This window comes from Zalophus californianus, chromosome 11, assembly GCF_009762305.2.
Source record: "Zalophus californianus isolate mZalCal1 chromosome 11, mZalCal1.pri.v2, whole genome shotgun sequence".
Classification (NCBI taxonomy): Eukaryota; Metazoa; Chordata; class Mammalia; order Carnivora; family Otariidae; genus Zalophus; species Zalophus californianus.
The window spans coordinates 71,563,393-71,581,304 of NC_045605.1; the positions used below are offsets into that span (position 1 = coordinate 71,563,393).

The 17,912-nt window shown below is 45.3% G+C and overlaps 1 protein-coding gene across 20 annotated transcripts in view; it reads right to left on the reverse strand.

Moving 5' to 3' along the window:
• Window positions 1–17,912, reverse strand: part of PLEKHA7 (pleckstrin homology domain containing A7) — a 211,879-nt gene that overhangs the window by 54,280 nt on the left and 139,687 nt on the right. For all 20 annotated transcript variants that reach the window (XR_003517654.2, XM_027581328.2, XM_027581323.2 and 17 more), the window contains 3 exons: window positions 17,759–17,831; window positions 16,259–16,359; window positions 7,760–7,935 (listed from right to left, as the gene is read on the reverse strand). Coding sequence is in view for 19 of the 20 variants with exons in the window: in XM_027581328.2 (XP_027437129.1) it covers window positions 7,760–7,935; window positions 16,259–16,359; window positions 17,759–17,831 (350 nt within the window). In the remaining variant the exon portion in view is untranslated. The remainder of the gene's footprint in view (window positions 1–7,759; window positions 7,936–16,258; window positions 16,360–17,758; window positions 17,832–17,912) is intronic.

Here is a 17,912-nt window from a genome sequence, read left to right on the forward strand (position 1 = left end):
TACAAGGGGCTAAACATTATTAGCAGGGACTGGGTCCCTCCATTTTTAGCACATCACAGCAATGCTCTATGTCTGCTTAGAGCAAATTCTTGTTTCCCCCTGCAAGTGGGAAAAGCACTCACCTCAGACCAGGGATACTTCTCTCTTCTTACTTGTCTTCACAAGAACTTGGAAATCAACAGATCAACCAAGCACTGATTATTTTATTCTGCGTCTAAACCCTTTATCTCACCAGGAAATAAGAGCTACTATTTTCCTCTATCTTAATGCTAAACACTTGCACACACCATACACATTAACTCTCATTCAAAGACTTGGGTAGAAAGAGGAATGACAGCTTGTTGGGCTTTGGCTGGACTTTGGTCCGGTGGCAGATACAGTCCTTCTATCGAAATCCCACTAGAGGATCCCTCCCCACTCTCAACACCTAAATGACCAAACTAGGCACCCAAGAACAAGGCCCAGGCCACCGATATTCTTAGAGAGTTTAGTCTGAACCAGATCAAGTAGCAGAAGTCCTGCCCTGGGAAACCAGCTCAGCCTATGTTGACAGACGCTGAGTCTTGAGCACTGACCCCAGTCTCAGGAGGACAGTGGCCTCAAAAGTCAGAACTGACCCTAGGCAAAGTCCATAGACTTGTAGAGAAGGCAGAAGAGAAAAGGGCCCAAAGCATCTTGGGAGCCTATGGCAGGCTTGCTCAGTTGAATTAATTCCTAGCACTTGAGGGAGGAAATGGCTGGAGAGAAACAGAGACAGGAGTCTGTTTCTTCTCTCCCCCAGAGTTAAATAGGGCAGTCCCCCTGGGAGTAGAGCAGTTATCTGGCTCCCTTTCATGCTTTGCTCTAAATTAACAATAGAGGGCCTGACGGCTCTGACAACACACTCCCCAGTTCTCCAGGCTGTCCTCCCCCACAGAAGAGCGAGGCTAGAGAATAAATGAAACACCAGACTGCCAGGCTGAGGTGCCTCTTGCCTCAGAGAAGTGGCTACCGGCAAAGTCCCTTGGGAAGTTTTAAGGATGGACAAATCCGATAAAAGAGATCTGGTCACTCCAGGTCTCCTCACTTTGTTCATTCCTACCTAGAGAATCCTTCCTTCTTCTTTCTAGCAGGTAAGTCATGCTCAACCATCACAGTTCAACCCAACCCAGTCTGGAGTTCTGGCCAACTTCGCTCACCTCCCATCACCTTATGGCAGTCATCGTTCTGGGTCACTCTTTTTTTTGTGTGTGTGGCCAATGCTTGGTTGTTACTACCATATGCCGGGTCCTTCTATGTGCCAGGAACTTGACATAGACCATCTCTAATCCCTATAACAATCAGTATTGTCAAGCCCAGAGGGGCTGAGGGCACTCAATAAGGACCAGATTACCTACAATCGTCTCTATTAAAGAACAGGGACAGTGGTAGCAACAGTGATCACTGAGCACTCACTAAATGCAAAACCCTGATCTAATAAGCAAGTTAAATATATTACCTCCTCTTATCATTGTACAATCCTCCAAGGCTAGACATATTAATCTTTCATTACAGGTAATAAAAGTGAAGCTCTAAGAGGTTAACCAACTTGCTCTGAATCATGCAACCAGTGACATAAGCAGGATTCAAAACCCATCTGATCTGACTCCAAAGCCCTGCACCTGGTTGAAAACATTGTCATAAATTACTGCTGCTCAAGGTCCAAGGGGCTTGTCCAACCTCAGGTGTTCCTGCTACACTTTAATCAAAATGATCTGGGTTTAGAAGGCCAAATATTTAGTTCTCTGAAGACAGTGCAGATAGCCAGCAATGTATGGGCTATTTCTGAGCAGGATGATCCCCCACACATCAGTCCCACAACAGTGGTCAGATTGCTCTGAAACACCCCAAATTCTTAGTTGAACATCTTACAGTTACAGGTTTTATAGCTGTTTTGTTCATCCATCCATCCACCCACCTGCCCAGTCAGCCAAACATCCGGGCATCTATCCATTAACTGACTGCTATGTGCCAAACACTGTTCCATTTTCAAGGAGTTTATAGACTAGTAGGAGCAACAATGAGAAAGCAGGCCAACATAACTTGAGCATGAAAGTCCTGTGAAAAAGGAATGATGAGCTGGAGCATCTAACACTCTGAAGGGTCAGGGAAGGAGGAAATAACATCTAGGCTAAGGCCTGAAGATGCACTGACATCTTCCTCATGATGGTGAGGGCTGGGGGAGCAGAGGAGCAAGGCCCAGATGGATCCTGGTGCCTCATGAGGTGGACCTCCAGCTCTCACCCAAATCCCATCACAGCCTATTCTCCCCCTTGCTCTCTTAGATGCATCCACACTTCCTAGCTTTCTGTTTCTTGAATAAACCAAGCTCATTCTTGCCTCAGGGTGTTTGTAAGTGCCATTCCTTCCGCTTAGCACTCTGCCTCAGTTTTGCATTCGTAACCTTCGTATATCAATCAGATCTTCCCTGACCACACAAACAAAAGTGGCTACTCCTGCCTCGCCCCCTTGTTCCTCTCATCCCATCACCCTATTTTACTGCCTTCATGCATGGATCATAATAGAATATTGTCTTGTTGTTTACCTGTTTATGATCTGTCTCCACCATCCCTACCCAAGAATGCATGGGACTTTGCCTCTTTGTGTGAACACTGCTGTATTTCTCAGCATCTTTAACAGTGTCTGATGCACAATATGCCCTCAATAAATACTTGTGGAATAAAAGACTAAATAGATGAACACATGTACAAACGCACTTAATTCAAGAAGTTCAGTATGGCTGGAGCATAGAGAATGGGGAATAGCAAGACATGAGCCAAAGGCGTCATAGGGGCCACACCCATGCAGTGCTCAAAATCCCTGAGGAAATTGATTTTTACTCCAAAGGTGATTAGACTATAAGATCCTTCAGTCCAAAGACAGGACTACAATTACACAGAAACGAGAGAGATTTGGAAACAGAAAAGAGAGGTCTTCTGACAGGCCTTCCTATCTGAGCTGCTTGCCAGTTTTGTGACCTGTCAAGGCAAGCTGACCTCCTTGCTTAGTGCTTTAACTTGTTGGAAAGGACAAGATATCCTTAGACAAGAGATAAAACACAGTCCAATGCAGGGGAGTGGGGAGGACAGAGTCCAATGTCCGGCAAGTGGAAGAACACGGAAATGGGGGGAAGAAATTATGCATAGAAGGAGTTAGTGAGCAGGCTTTGGCAGCACTGCATAGCACCCCTTCCAGTGCGTGGGGTTGGACCTTAAGAATACGTGAATGAACTTTTATCAGGAGATTCTGAAGCCTATGTAGGAAACAATGGGATAAAGTCAGGAGTTTCAGCAAGGGTGCTCAGCTCTGCTCCTGGGTCAGAGGAATGATGTGGGAAGAGACTGGAAGAGGAAGGAGGGGAGGGGCAGGTGGAGAGATGGTGCTGCAGGAGCCTGGACAGAACAGAACCACAACTCCACAGCTGCTAGGGGATAAGTACATCCTGATAAGGGAGAGAGTACAATTTGTTCCTAGAAGACTCCGCATCAATGTGATCCAGAGGATGAATGATGAAACTGGAAGAGCCCATGACATTGTTAAACCAAACCCTATGGAAGGTAGCATATCTGATATAAAGTATCTTTGGTATCCTATTAAGTAAGCACTTTATACATTTATTTTTTTAAAAAGATACTATTTATTTGAGAGAGAGAGAGAGCATGAGCAGGGGCAGAGGGAGAAGCAGACTCCCCACTGAGCAGGGAGCCTGATGTGGGGCTTGACCCCAGGACCCTGGGATCATGACCTGAGCCGAAGGCAGCCACTAAACCGACTGAGCCACCAGGGCGTATTTAACTTAATACTTGTAATAGTATTAAGTATTAAAGTATTAAGTATTAAAAAACTTAAGTATTTAACTTAATACTTGTAATAGCTCTATGGACTAAGAAAAACTGAGGTTTAAAAAGCATACCTAATCTGTACAAGTGACTCAGCTAGAAAGTAGTAGAGCTGGGATTTGAACCCACATCTACCTGACTTCAAACACTAAGCTTTGGGTAGAAAACGAAAGGTAAAAGAAACCAATACAGAAGAAAGTGAGGGGTGAATCAGCCTGGATGTTAATTTGTCTGTGCCTCCTTTATACCATCCCAATGAGTCATTTCTCCTTCCTCTGCCCACAGCCCCGGCATTGATGTGGGCATTCACCCCTACCTCACCCTCAGTCCCTGTGGTCTGGTTCTCAGAAGTGAAGCATGTATCCTGGGCTTGTGCCAATCAGCATGTGCATTCCCTGGCCACAGTACATCGTTTAGGGTTTAAATGTGATCTAAGCCTGTCTAATCAGAATGGCTCTGGACAAGACTCTGGCTCTTTCCTTCTGGACTTCCCTCCCAGCCCCCCAGATGACAGGAGTCCAGGGCTACCGCAGCTACCTTGCCACCAGGATCTGCGAGGGACCTCCACATGGAGTTGAAGAATGAATCCAAACCAGAAATGGCCAGAGCCTAGAGCCTGAGACAATGACTTACAATACTGTCTGAGCCTTGCGCCCACCTGTTTCTAAAGCTAGACCTATCCTCAACTTTTTAGTGAAGGCAAACAATGAATTCCTCCCTTTTTAAGATAAATTTGGGGGCACCTGGGTGGATTAGTCAGTTAAGCCATCCGCCTTTGGCTCAGGTCATGATCCTGGAGTCCCGGGATCAAGCCTGGCATCGGGCTCCCTGCTCAGCGAGGAGTCTGCTTCTCCCTCTCCATCTGCTCCCTCCCCATGCTTATGCACTCTCACTTGCTAATAAGTGAATGAAATCTTTAAAAAAAAAAAAAAGAAAAGATAAATTCATCTGCATCTTCTGCTACCTCAATCAGGAGTCCTACTATAGATACCACATACATAAAGCATCTGCCCATATGAATAAGAACAGAAGCATCTGGTGAGAATCAAGTTGGGCAGAGACTGATACATGACCACTGGGGCCCCCCACCTAACACAGATGGAGGGTTTCCAATGCAGATCACCAAACTGGAGGAGAGAGAAGATTTAGTACTGCCTAATGAATAATTCTAACTAACCAAATGTCTGAACATCGTATTCTGGGAAAACAGAACATTTAATAAGTCTGGATTTGCTTCGCTATTTCATCTCTCAGAAAGCTAAAGGAAAATTCTATTCTGCCTTTATTCAGACTCAGAAGGTAAAACAAGTTGGGTTTTTTGTTGTTGTTGTTTTTTAAGGAAGGAACCTTGGGCAAGCATGATTATGGGATTTTAATAATTTATTAAGGGCATAATAACAAATTTTAAAAGGTCAGAGAAAATCTAGGAACAGCCTGAGACCCTAAAAGAGGAAGGAAGGCAGCCCAACAGATAAGGGATGGAGCCTCTCCAAAACAGAATCTGGGGATAGTTAATTGCAAAATTTTCAGGTAGGCAAAAGTTAAAAAAAAAAATAGCCAAATATCAGCTATCAAATTAATCTTGAATGGTTCGAGGCAGGCATCACTTTTCAAACACAATACTTCTTCCTGTTAAGCCTGATTTCATTCTCAGGCTACCTTTCACCCAGTGCCCCAGTTAGCCATGATGAACTGAGCAGAAATGGAACACAAGAAGGAACCCATTTGCCATTGCTGGCCTAAAGAAGCCAGTATTATAACACAGGCAGCTCTCAGAGCTCAAGTTAGAAAAGGACATGCACAAAAATGGAAGGTGAGGCACAAAATCAAGCACAGATGCACAGCGGGATAGGCCCACAGGAATGATGGCAAAAAGGGCAAAGTCTAGAAGGAACTGAGCTTGGTTTACTTAAAGCAAAGCAAAACAAAAACTAACTTTCTATTTCTCTAAGAATTAAAATGAAGGCGGGGAAAGCTTTAAAAGAATATGAGATACAAGTAACTCTGCTTGGGCAAGATGATGCGCATAAATAAAGCTGAACGCTTTAACTTCTGGATTTAGTTCCATATCTTCATCAAGAAGCATGACCTTCTCCATGAAAAGGAAAACAACCTTAGTTAGGAGAGACTGAAAGTGCAAGACAGGGAGGAAGATGGGAAAGGCCCCAGGCGTCAGCACCCCAGGGCCCGAAGGGAACTCGGAAACAGGCTCAAGAAACCTCTCAGGTGATCTCTGAGGAATCAAAGAGAATGGGAAAATGGGCAGAATATTAGAGGCTGGCAAACAGCATCCTGATTTTCAAAGGAAGGGAAAATCAGATTCCATTCACCATAAGACTGGACAGCCTACCATCAACCAAGAGGCTAAGCTGCATCCTAAGCTGGCCAGATTTCACAGCATACAGGAAAGAAAGCAACCAAGAAAAGGCATACAACTCAGTAGAAAAATGGGTAGAGGATAGGTACAGGCAGTTCACTGGAGGGGAAATATAAGTAGCCAATAAAGAGAAAAGATTTCCACCATCACACAGATACACACTGAAATAACCAGACTATTTATCTACACAGCAGCTCAACAAAAATTTTTTTTAAGATTTTATTTATTTATTTGAGAGAGAGAGAGAGAAAACAAGAGAGAGAGCACATGAGAGGGGGGAGGGTCAAGGGAGAAGCAGACTCCCTGTCGAGCAGGGAGCCTGATGCAGGACTCGATCCAGGGACTCCAGGATCATGACCTGAGCCGAAGGCAGTCGCTTAACCAACTGAGCCACCCAGGCGCCCTCAACAAAAAATTTAAAAGCTTGGTAATATCAACTACTGGCAAAGATGTGGGAAGATGAGCACTCTCACTAGGGGACTATACAGCTTTCTTTAAAGGGCAATTTGGTATACTGATTAAAATAAAAAATGCATTGTATTTTGACCCAGCAGTTTGAAAGACACACATGCAGAGGCCTGTAGAAGGTTTTTCATTACAGGACTATTTATAATGGTAAAGTTGAGAAAAAATAAACCATCCAAGGTTTGGAGTGTTATGGTCCTATAAAATACCATATACAACAATCCAAAATAAAGTTGATCCACTAATAAAGAAGGATTTTTGGGGGGGAAAGGTTGACAAGCTAAAACACACCATATGAAATCCATTTATAGTCGCTGAAAAATCCTGCCTTTAGGTTGCTGGAGAATAACCTTTTGTTTTGAGGCCTCACTGAAAGACCATAGTCAAAGAGGCCTCTAAACACAGTGAGATGTCCAGATAGTGAAAAATGGGCCCATGTCACAGGAGGACTGGCTAAAAGCACACCATGACTTTTCCAGGGGCTCCCTTACCCTCTCTGAGCCCCTGACTCCACTCATCATCCTCCTGCACTTTCTCTCAAGGAATTACCCACAGCCAACAAACAAGAATTTCAAGATCCTTGATTGTACCCTTGGTTTGCCCACTTGAGGGAAGGTGTGGCTGGACAATAGCTCCCTAGCTAGCCCCAGCAACATGGTGGGCAGTCTTGAGGCACATTTTCAGTTTGTAAGATCTTTCTCATCTGTCTCTCCCTCTTCCCCAGTCTGGCGCCCCCCAGGCTGTCTCTCCCACAACACATCAGAGAAGGACAAATGAAAAATACACCAGGTTCCAAGGCTCCATATCCCAGGCAATCACTTCACCCTGCCAGGTCTTTGCATTTCTCTGCCCAATGAAGAGGACCAGATAACTTCTGGGGGACCTTACTGTGTATGCATTCTCCTCCCAGAAGAATTCATTGTTAAACAGGACCTCAAAGAAAAGGCAGTGCTTCTATACGAGTGAATGAAAGTGGAATTTGGGGCACCCAAGTGTTCTTATCTGGATCCCCATCCTAGTGTGGGAAGTTCTCTGACAGGGACCTTCCATTAGGACTGACCTCTTTAGCGATGATCGAGACAGCACCTGTGCAGCCTGGTTCATGGCCCGGACCCATGCGTTCATGTCCTCCTGGGTGTCGGCACTGAAGTAGTAGGTCCTCATGCCTGACTGCTCGGCCTGAGAGCCCCCCGTGGAGCTATTATAGATGAGTGCTCGCATCCCTGTGTGCACAGCCTGTAAACAGGAGGTGGAACCCCAGGTCAGAGAGGTCAACACACGTTTTACTTCCGGGAGCCGAAACAAGAAGACACTCCAGCCATGTTCTCCCCTCTTCCAAATTAAAAGCCCAGGCACCACCCAGCCTGTTCTGACACCTGGAAAACATCATGGCTGGATTCCCCTTTCCTAGTGCAGTCAGCCCTGGCGACAGCTGTGTCTGGTCCCCCTGGTAAAGGCCTGCAGCTGTACCTGTTCCTATTTCTCTTCCTCTGGCTCAGGGAGGGGTACACAGTCAAGGCGTATGCGAGAGAGAGTTTTTCAAAACCCTCATTCTGTTGAAGCAAACTCTCTGGAATCCCTGTTTGGGTTCTTCTGAAGCAGGCGATTATTGGAATTGAGCCAACAATCAGCAGTAACAGCAGGTGGCTTAGTGCAGGTATTCACTGAGCCTCCCAGCTTGGCCATGAAATGTGACGTGTGCCCATTGAAGCTGCTGCTCTTCTCTCTCTCCAAAGAGGCACTACAAAGTTTGACATTTCACTGAAAATTCTTGTGCACCTACTATGTGCTAGGAAGCCTCAAGGTGCTTTCACATGTATCCTTGCAAAAAGCCCGTGAAGAGGCACCAGAAATGACCACTGAAAAGCATCCAGGATAGGTGCAAACAAGAGGCAACACCAGTTCCTCCCTCTGTGTTCTGATAGGCAGGGGCCTGTCCTAACTTTGCAATGAAAAACCTCACCAAATCTACATAGGATGATGGTGTAAGGAGGAAGATCAGCAAAGCTGATCAGTGCCTACTATGTGTCTCCTGGGTACTGCCATGGCTTTAATCTCATTTTAATCCCAACAGCCCTGAGAGGTAGGGACAGAATCTCTATTTTACAAATGTGGCAAATGAAGATGAGATGTTAAGGAACTTTCTCTGATCTGCATGCCCAGGGACAGATTCTTCACAGCATTTAACATTACCTGGTATTATCTATTTTACACACTAGTTTGCTTATCATCTGTCTCTTCCCCCCAGAATAGAAACTCCATGAGAGCAAGGACTCTATTTTGTTCACTAAAGTATCCCCAGGAATAGTGCCTGGCACACCGTTGGTGCTCAATAAATGTTTGTTGAATAAATGAAGAGTTGGAACCAGGATTTATTCCTAGGTCTATCTGATTCTGAGTCCAAGCTTCTCTATACAACGTTCCCAGGTCCTACCCAGAAATTAGTAATGATTACACAGATCACTGGTCCAATAATCTGGATCCAGATTGAAAGGCAGACCTCATGCAAGGACCAGTCAGAGAAAACAAAATGAAAGAACCAATTAGGAGCTGGGAAATGACATGCTTCTAGAATCACTAATGGTCATGGATGAAACCTCTAAGATGAACTGTCAACATTGGCTTCTGCAACCCACACTAACATCTAGGTCCAAAATGCATATAAAATATGGGCCTGCTACTGACATTGACATACCTGAATCTATCCAGCTAGTTCTAAGAGAGTACAAGCAAACAGCCTGAAGCTGAGTCCCTACAGTGACCAAAGCAAACCCGGTATCATTCCTTGCATGTATAAGGGGTTATTCACCGTCCCAGAAAAGATTCCTCCTGTTTTAGCAAGGTGGAGATATGACAGTGAGAAAAGAATAAAAAGGAACATGTTTTGTCTTACTATGAATCAGCAGAAATTCTTGGAAAAGTTCCCCTGGACAATGGCCCCATAACATCTCTGATAGCTCCTCCCAGACCTTCTGCGCAGTCACAGAGAGTTCTAGGACAGGCACTCGCCCCAGACACAAGGCTACCCATAAGCATAAGGCACCCTCAAGGGTATGACAGAGAGAGCAGGTCCCCACTACACTAGTGTTCATGGAGCCAGGCTTGTCCAGGAAATCAACATGGGACACTCTTCAAACATGGAGAGTTGGCATGTCTGCAAATGGGCCTTGGAAGTTAGATCCATCATTACAGAGGAGCTACACACGATCACAGACAACTTCTAACCAAATTGCCAATATGTGCTGTCTTCAGCTGCCCTTGGTTCTGAAGAATAGGTTCTTGACTACATTCTGCCTGTGCTTGGGCATAAAAGATATATTAACTGTAAAGGTGAGAAGTGTAGGGAGTTGGCCACGTGAACCAAGTTCAAAGTGCACTGAGTCTGAGGAAGATGCCAGAACCAAGATGATGATAAGTCTTCTCATCCCTTCCCTAGTCTCATCTCAAAGATGCTCCCGTCCCATCTGCTCTTCGCTTTCCAATTAACACAGTCCACCTAGGCAACTTTGTACAACTGAAGAAAAAACTTCAGGCTATACCTAAAGGAAATGAGGATGTAAGCAAGGAACATTTTACCTCAAAAACTTAATGCCCCTAGGATATGACTGCTCTCCTGACCCTTAGGACTCTGGTCTTGATCCAACAGTAGGGAAGGAAGCTGGAATGCTCACACCTCATGCCCCCAGCATCAACCTTTAGAACATAGAGGCCTAGGTCGGGGCTTATCAACTGACTGACTCATTCTCTAACTCATTCATTTAACAATAATTTATCATTTACTGTTTATGTGAAAGGCACTATACCAAAAGGGACAGCCTTAATCAAGACCAAGAAGTTTACAGTCACACAGAAAGACGATGGACAAATAACTACAACTGTAGTAAGTGTCATCAAAAAGCTCAGGATGCTGTGAGAGAGAACAGCTGGGGAAGCTGGCCTGCCCTGCGGAAGGATCTACCTATGGAAGTGACATTTAAGCTGCCCTCTACATAGGTAGCAAATATTTTAGTAGGAGTAGCACAGGGGGACGTGTGGGACGCCAGTGTGGACAAGAGTATGGTATGTTCAAGGAAGAAGCCAGCATGCCTGGTAAGGAAAAAAGGAGAGAGCGGGGTCAGATGAAGTTACTGGAGTTGGCAAGGCCAGGTCACCAGGGCCTTGTGGTCATGTTAGGGTTTTGTCTCGTTTACAAGAGCAAGGAGAAGCTATTAAAGGGTTTGAGTGGGGGAGTGGGGAGATCAGATTTTTGTCTGGAAAAACCACTCTGGCTACAATATGAAGAGGTTAGAGCCAGGCTGGGGCAGATGAGGGGACAGGAGGCAGGAGACCACTACAGGAGTAAGGTGAGAGATGGTGGCAGGGGCTGAGAAGGAGAGGATCGTCCCAAGTCTGGATAAAAGAAGCAGGTAATAGCAGCAGGACCTGGGGATGGACTGGACATGAGAGCTGAGAACGGCAATTGTCAAGGATAAGACTGCCAGCTTCGTGACTTACAAAGACTGTGGTGCCCGTTTGTTGACATTAAGAAGGAACTCCTGATGCCCAACCTTCGGGCTGACTATGAGCAGCACAATGAACTGGGTAGGAACTCAGGCCCTAGAATCAGCCTGACGTGCATGGTGAGCATGCTTCTTACCCCAGGGCAGCCCTGGACAAGCTGCTCAACCTCCCCAGTCCTCTATTTCCTCATCTTTAAAATGGGACTGTGGTTGATGATGATGTTTACATTAAGGCTGTGTGAGCATTAAAAGAGATAATATAACCTATCACATTTCCTTTGATTAAGAAAACAGGGAAAAACAAGTATCTGTAGCACCCGTGCCTTGGTCACTGGTAGAAACCAGGAAGTGCTTCATATCACATTATGACTGGTGTAAATATCTTGAAATAGCATTATGCTCATTGCCACTTTGAAATTACAATAATTATTACGGGTTATAGGTTAAAAAAGCCTACCATTTTTAAGGCTCAAAAGATATGTTAGTTGAGGTTATTATAGGACCAGTCACTTGAGTAATCTAAGCTGACTGACCGAAGGAACTTTCTAGAAATGTGGAAGATTCTTCTCTGCCCTCTCCCCATTTCTAATGTACAGAGAACTAAACATGAATTACAAGGAAGCCTGAACTTGGGAAATGTAAGCAGAGTTACCTGACCATGACTCCAAATACAAATGACTGCTCTATGTGGTCTCTGTTTACAGACTGGGACTAGCCCCATCTACCCAGGCAGAACTAGCTGATGGGCTAGTTTTCCCGGTGAAAGCTCTAGATAGGTAAGTCAACCCCTTGCAGTGCAGTGATAGAAGAGCTGCGGATGTACAGAAGAAGGGCACCTAACCTGTCCAGAGGGCTCAAGGAAGGCTTCCTGAAGGAGGTGACCCCCAAGCAAAGACCTGAAGGACCAGTAAGAGTTGAGTAAAGAACATTCTGGGCTGTGGTTGAAGCTCAGGCAAAGGCCTGTGGGCAAGAAATGCCCTGGGGCCCCAGGCAACTGCACAGGGCTGGGGGGAAAGTTTAAGAGGAGTGGCTAAAAATGTGACTGGACAGGGCGCCTGGGTGGCTCAGTTGGTTAAGCGACTGCCTTCGGCTCAGGTCATGATCCTGGAGTCCCGGGATCGAGTCCCGCATTGGGCTCCCTGCTCGGCGGGGAGTCTGCTTCTCCCTCTGACCCTCTTCCCTCTCGTGCTCTCTATCTCTCATTCTCTCTCTCTCAAATAAATAAATAAAATCTTAAAAATGTGACTGGACAGGTAAGGTGGGGCTGGTAAACCAAGACCGGGCTTTATCCTGCAGGCAATGGGGAACCACTGACAGATTTATGGTGAGAGTACACAGCCTGAACAGATGTGCAATTCAGAAACAGTGCGGAGGATGGATTGGAGGCTGCAGTCTGAGGGCTGAAGCGGGGTAACCAACACTTACAGAGCACTCACCATGTGTCAGGCACGGTTCTGGCAGAAACTTAGTTCCAACAGGAGGGATGACAACAGCCAAGACAGAATAGTGGCAGGGCGGTAGAGGAGAGTAGATGGAGGACAAAGCTGAAATGGGAGAGGAAAAGGGCAGCTCTTCCCTGTTCTCTTCTCACCCCCTAACAACCTCCATGCTGATGGGGACTCTAGAATATAAGCCCCATGAAGGCAAGGACCTTATCCTTCTCATTGTTGTATCCCCAGAATCTGCATCCTAAAGGAGAACAATGGAGCACAATGAAAGTTTGCTGAATATAAATAAGTGGAAAAACCACATGTCTTGGCTGGCCTTCAGCCAGAATCTAAAGCAGGGGTCTTAATCTTGGTCTGGGGTAGGGGGCATGAACCTTTGGATGGTTTCATAAATCCTAAGAACTCTTCTCAGAATGTTTCTACGGATGCAAATAAAACAAAGGAAATTTGTTGTACTGAAATGTAGTTTTCAAAATTTTCCTAAATGTGGTGTAATGATATGGGTGCTTCTTTAAAAATTCATTGCATAAGAAATGTAGTAATGATTATTGTAATTTCAAAGTGGCAACAAGCATAATGCTATTTCAAGATATTTACACCAGTCATAGTGTGATATGAAGCGCTTTCTGGTTTCTACCAGTGACCAAGGCACAGGTGTTACAGATACCTGTTTTTCTGTTTTCTTAATCAAAGGAAACGTTAGAGGTTAAAAAAGCAAAGATGTGATTTATCCACTGACGCTTGGGGATTTGTAGAGCTCAGGTCAGGAACCCTTGGCTTAAGAGAGGAAGAACAGCTCAGAGGAGGCCAATTAAGGCTTTTTCCCCATTGAGGATCCTTGGACCCTTTGCTCCATGGAGATGTTCTTTGCTCCAGATTCTGGATCTGAGGGGCAAGCTTGCTGAGAGGTGACCAGCAGGCCAAGGGTGGCTGTGCATCCAATAGGAGCTCTTTGAGGAGGCACCCAGATGAGCCAGCAGAGCACGAAAGGCCTGCTGGTCAGGGCATTGCGTCTCCTAGACACCACTAAGAGCCCCGCCTGGCTCTCCTACAGAGCTGCCTGCATCTCAGAGTCCATCTAGCACCAGCTGGTAATGCATAGGAGCTGCCAGGCTGTGGGCACAGTTGAAAAAGAAAGACAAGGAAAGGACCATATAACCTTTCAGGGTGTGCCTACCTACCACCACAGATACTCTCAACAACCTCAGGCAAGGTGCCCTAACAACAGTCAGAGAATTTCAGTTCTGGAAATAATGAAGAGCTGACATCAGAAGCAGGCGTAAGGCCCAGGACACTAAACAATGTGCATTCCTCAGTGTGCCCAAGAACATGGATCCTGAACTGCCCAAGGGTCCCACTTCCTGGCCCTTAAAAGAACAATGCTGCAACCCAAGAGAAGGGGAACTCTTTGACACTCAGGAAACCACAGCCCTCTGTGGAGAACCACCTGAACACCACTAGACCTGCCTGCAGCAGCTTTGGTCTGTTCTCAGACCCTGAGGATCCCCCCAAAGGGATCCCCCAAACACATGTATACCTTCTGTCTCTCAGACAAAAATTTAGCTAAGGAACAGTCTTGGTGAAGTCCTTCTAAGAAAAAAAATTTTTTTCAAAAAGAAAAGAATCTACAACACATAAAAGATGTTTTTCTAAATCTGTTTTCACACCTCCCAGTGAAGTGTTAAGATGAAATATATATAGTTACAATCAGTTATTCTGACCATATTTCAAATGCTGTCCCCAAAAATTACATACAACATTATCCCAACTGTCTGCCCAGTAGCAACACTGAGCCCTAGAAAGGAAGGTTTTCTGAGGAAGACTTTTAGGCTGCAAAAGGCCAGCCTGAAACCCACTGAACACAATGTTTTCAAAGCCGTCAGTCAGCAGGAAAGGCTTCTGAATGTTAAATAAAAGAGTATCCCTAAAATGATAACAATGAACATTCATTCAAATTACTTCCCACCTCCTGCAATGTGTGTGCAGGAGGTGACCAAAATAAGATGTGGAAGAAAAGTAGAGAAAGGAACTGTCCTCCCTCCCTGTAACGCAATTGTAAGAGGATTGAGTTCATGTTCAAGTTCTGTCACCATCATCTTCCAGCTTTATGACTTTGAACAAGTTTCTTAAGCACTCTAATCCTCGTGTTCTTAATCTATAAAATAACGCTAATAACACTGACCTTACAACACTGGCTCTCCACGACCTTAAATGAGCTCCCGTGGATAGAAGTACTTCTCTGGTCATACAAGGTTTTACAAATATAAGGCAATACTATGTTATGCAACAAGAAATAGGGAAGGATCCCAGAATCTTCAACCTATAGTAACTCTGCAGTCATTGGGGATGGTGACGGCCAAGGGAAAGAGAGGGACAGCTCAAACCTGGCAATGAACAAAGCTAAAGCACCAGTCCAGGAAGGAAAGGTAGAAGATGAGACTGACCTTCCAGCCACCACCACCTCCACAATGGACTCCAGATCAAAACAATGATGCACACACCATGGATACCACATACCAACACTCTCTTTAACCCACAGAGCGCTGGGTGTCTTCTCTTGTGCTTTTCCATGATCCTTTAACTATCTATGGCTGGCAAACTTGACTTCCGTTCAATCTCTGCTTTAGTACCTAATGTCCAGTATTCATCTTACACCCTCAACATGGGAATAGCTAAGCTACATGAGTAGTGGGGGCAGGAGCCCCTACCCCACTTGAAATGCACGTCATTGCCTTGTATCCTGAGCAGTGTGAGAGGGTGTTTCCCTGTGGCTACCAGCACCAAAGGCCACTTACTTCAGTGCTGAGACTTCCACTCAGCTGCTGGTAAAGTAGAACTTCAACCCACCCTATCCTTACCATCTCTAGGGGACCCAAGAAACAGCAGCAGTGAAGGAATGTGTGGAGGTCACCAAACGAGATGGCCTCAGGATTCCCCAAGTTTCGGCCTGACCACCACCTTCCTGGAGCCTCCACGCCCAGTTCTGAAGATGCCAGAGGGCATCAAAGGACTGCCATCAATTATCATGGCTGCACTCACTTAACATGTGACCAAGCAGAAAAGTAGAAAGTAGAAAAGGGGTTTTACTATTGAAGGGATTTCCCTGAGAATCTTTAGTGATCCAGAACACAAATCAAATTTGATACTATTTGCTCTTCAACAAGATAAACAAAGCAGATAAATTTGAAAATCTCTTCAACATGAGCTTCTAACCCTCAATGTAAGTTTTCATAATAAAATTGCTATAAATCCATGACGAGCGACCATCACCTGCAGCAAGTGGCTGGACACTAGACTGGCTGATTACAGTGATAAAAAGGCATGAAGGGGACAGTAATCACAGGACTGGTACCAATAGGAAAGAGGGGTCTGAATCCTTGAGCAAAGCTGGGAGACTCAGAAGCTCAGAAACAAATGAAAGTACTTTTGATGTGGTATTATTCTTATTTAAAGAATTTACAACATTGTTAACATGCATCCGAAATGCTCTAGCTTCTTTACTTCTCCCCACTCCCCACAAAAAAAAAACCAAAACTGCTTTTATGAAGACATTTTTGGGAACACAAAGTTTCTTAGGGTAGAAATGCTGCCCTGGAGGGGAGGGGGCAGTACCTTAAAGGAATACTTGCGACTTATGCGGTCCTCAGGGGCCACGGGTGAGATCACATAGCTGGGCAGAGGGATGCTCCCAAGGACCGCTTCTTCTCGGCTGTCTTTGAATGGAAAAAACACATCAGAATAACCTTCTGTGGCACCCTCCCTGGGTTGGTCCATCCCACTGCCGCTGTTCAGGGCTCCTTATAGCTCCCTAGGACTACTGTAATCCCTGATCGTCCATTCAGGTGCTCCCTGGGGACCTTTGGGTTAACGCAGGAATGACAGGTGAGTCAGGGGCAGAGACAGGCATGGAAACATGCTCAGTGCAACCTGTGAACTCCTGAAACAGGGCAGTAAGCCAAGTTCTGTGGGAACACAGAGGCAGGAGTGGCACAAAGTCGGGGAAAGCGGAGAAGGCTTCAGAAGGTGGTATCTAAAGTGTTTTAAAGGATGGGGAAGGGCATTCTGGGAAGAGCAAACCTCATAGGCAAAGTTAGAGCATGTGCAAAATATCCTACCTTCTACACCTATTCTCTTCCTCCTCCAAACCATCTTCATGACAGAGGTAACTTCCTAATGACAGCATTGGTCCTGTCGCTCTCCTACTCAAAGGTACTTGCTGACTGCCCACTAGATGCAAAATGCAGTTCAACTTACTCTGCCTGGTGTCACAGTCCTCTTGCATTTTGGCCCTTACCCACCTCCTGAGCCTTCTTTCCTACTATGTCCTGCAAGCAAGACTCACTCTGGCCTCACAGGTCCGTCATTCCATTTTCTTCTGCTTCTAGAACTTTATTCAAGTTGTTTCCTCTGCTTGAAATGCCCATTTGCCCCCATACACAGGCAAAGCTCTACCTATCTTTACAAGCCCAACTCAAATCCCACTTATTCTGAAAAGCCTCCCCCAATTCTTCAATATGGAATTAATTTCTTGCTCCCCCTGAATTGCTTAAGCACGTTGAATGTCTTCTAAAACACCTAATGCTGCCTAGTCTTGTCTTACGAGTAAACTCTCTCTTCCTCCATATTTTGAGTCTTACTTCTTTCTCACTATTGCACAGCCCCTAACTCTATATACTGGGGCTCCGTAAATGTACATGTGCCCAACTCAATTCACCAATTGTCCATCCAGTATTATAGAGGATAGATCCAGACAACAAGTTACAAAATACAATGATTTATCTATACTTCCTACCTCTTCAGATAGTGTCAAAGGTATGCCTTTGTTCCAAACTGGGTAGAAGCTGAGACAACTCCAGACTTGGAGAGCCTAAGTAGCAGATAAACTGGATTCCATTTATTTTAACTCAACAAATGGCACTTCGAATGCAAGGATTGGTAAAAGTAAGTCACCAGCCATTCACATATGTAAAAGTGAACACTTTGGCACGTAAATAGGTTATAAATTAGCTCAGGCCACTGGTCCAATCAATGGATTTGAGAATATAACCACCTGTATCACCTCACCACCCCCTCCAGCACAAAGAGCCCTTGGTGGCCTGAGCCTTAGCTCACCTTTATAGTAAAACAAGCAATAATCAGCAAGCACAAACCACCTCCTTTTCCACAGTCTCATCCCAGAACTGTCCTGCAAAGCAAAGAAAAGTAATCAGACAATACCTGAGCATACTCTTCCCCCTCTCCAATCACGCATGGCATGATGCTAGAA